Genomic DNA, 1,672 nt, shown 5'->3' on the forward strand with positions numbered 1-1,672 from the left:
ACGATTATGTTTAGTTCTATAGCAACAAATATTGTTGAACGGCATTTATGGAAGGTTTTTATATATAGTGGGTCAAAGTTGATCCACTAAAGGTTATTTTGAGGGCAAAATATACAAACATTTTTTACAATTACATTGGATTTTATTTTACAATATTTATAAGAAAAGTGCCTTTAAATGTCTTCATTATTACAATGAAATATCTAGAATAAATTCGATAAAATTAATGAACAATGCTTTGAGAGCTAGGATAAACACAGGACGAAGTTAATCTGTTAATAACAGATCTGTTAATGTTTCTTATTAAAGCAGGCCAAACACATAGCAGGAGTGTTAGTGCGGCCTTTACAGTACGTCTTTACCCTTTTTTCATTATTTCTTGCTTTCTTCACCCCATCATCAGCTGCAATTTTTTCATAGCATGGAGGGCACCTTTTTCTTGACGATCCCGCTGCTAGTGTCAATAGTACATGTTGAGTGGTCTTAGGTGTACCAAAAGGGGATGGTGTTGTTGCTTGAAGAGTTTGTTGGTTCTCCAAGAGTTTCTTGATAATACATTCTCGGAACTTAAGCATTGTATACTTGTCCCGGTTTTGCCGATCAGCATTGAAGATAACATATGCATTAACTACACATGTATCTAAAAGGAGTTCAAGTGCTACCTTTTTGAACCATTTTACAGGTTTACGTAGAGGAGTATAATAAGATGACATCTGATCGGAGATGTCCACTCCTATCTTCACCTTTTTGTATGCTAATACGCTTGTAGGTTTTAGGATCTCTTCTTTTTTCCTGTTACATTTTCCTGATGGCACAAGACTATTGCTGTCCTGAGGACAAGTTGATATCATAAGGACCTCCCTTTTGTCAACCATTTTAGAACCTTAACCCCCTGTTCATTTTGCTGACCATAAATTTCCCCTTTTTTAATAACATCATTTTTATACATGGAGTTATTTGACCAATATAACCTCATCTTGGGTAATGGGCACATACCCATAATCATGAATATCCCAAAGAGAGTTTTTATTTCTTCTGTACTGCAGTCTATCCACTGCCGCATCATAGACCTGCAATTGGACTGAAGGCAAATGCTGATGAGCATAACGGTTGGTTTCCTTTACAATGTGATCTATAATTTCGTCAGTTAAAAATTGATTTAAAACGGACATTGGATCTGTTTTGTCTAAGTTAATCTGCAGGTTGGCAAGTCCAGTGAATGGGAATTCATCATTACTGACTTTGATGTCCCGCCAGTTATCAATAGGCCTACCTACTTCGGCTAGTGTGCGTAGAGGCTATTGAGTTGAAGACGATGGAGCAGTTTCTATTTGTCCCGGAATAACAATTATAATAGAATCGGATTTATTTTCAACACTGTGATTAACTAGTGTCAAGTCACTTATTGCATCACCGTCAGCAACACATTCAAACTGTTCATTATCATTAATGTCTGAAAGTGCATCACCACTATCATCACTATTGTTGTCACTGCCAGAGAACACGAAATCACTAAATTCAGACAAACTGTCATCAGCTAAAGCTTCTTCGATATCACTAGAGTCCATTGTGAATGAGATTATGCAATATAACTTGGTAAATGTCACGGCTAAATGCTCTATAAGCTTTCATGAACCTTTTGTTCACATAAACATATGTTTCTCCCTCATTT

General features: G+C 36.2%; 1 protein-coding gene across 1 annotated transcript; it reads right to left on the bottom strand.

Moving 5' to 3' along the window:
* Positions 1-290: 290 nt before the first annotated feature.
* On the bottom strand, positions 291-875 carry LOC124363630. The gene has a single exon (XM_046818890.1). It carries the CDS (start codon positions 873-875, stop codon positions 291-293), a length of 585 nt encoding a protein of 194 aa, XP_046674846.1.
* Between the last annotated feature and the right edge of the window lie 797 nt (positions 876-1,672).

Source organism: Homalodisca vitripennis, chromosome 5 (assembly GCF_021130785.1).
Source record: "Homalodisca vitripennis isolate AUS2020 chromosome 5, UT_GWSS_2.1, whole genome shotgun sequence".
Classification (NCBI taxonomy): domain Eukaryota; kingdom Metazoa; phylum Arthropoda; class Insecta; order Hemiptera; family Cicadellidae; genus Homalodisca; species Homalodisca vitripennis.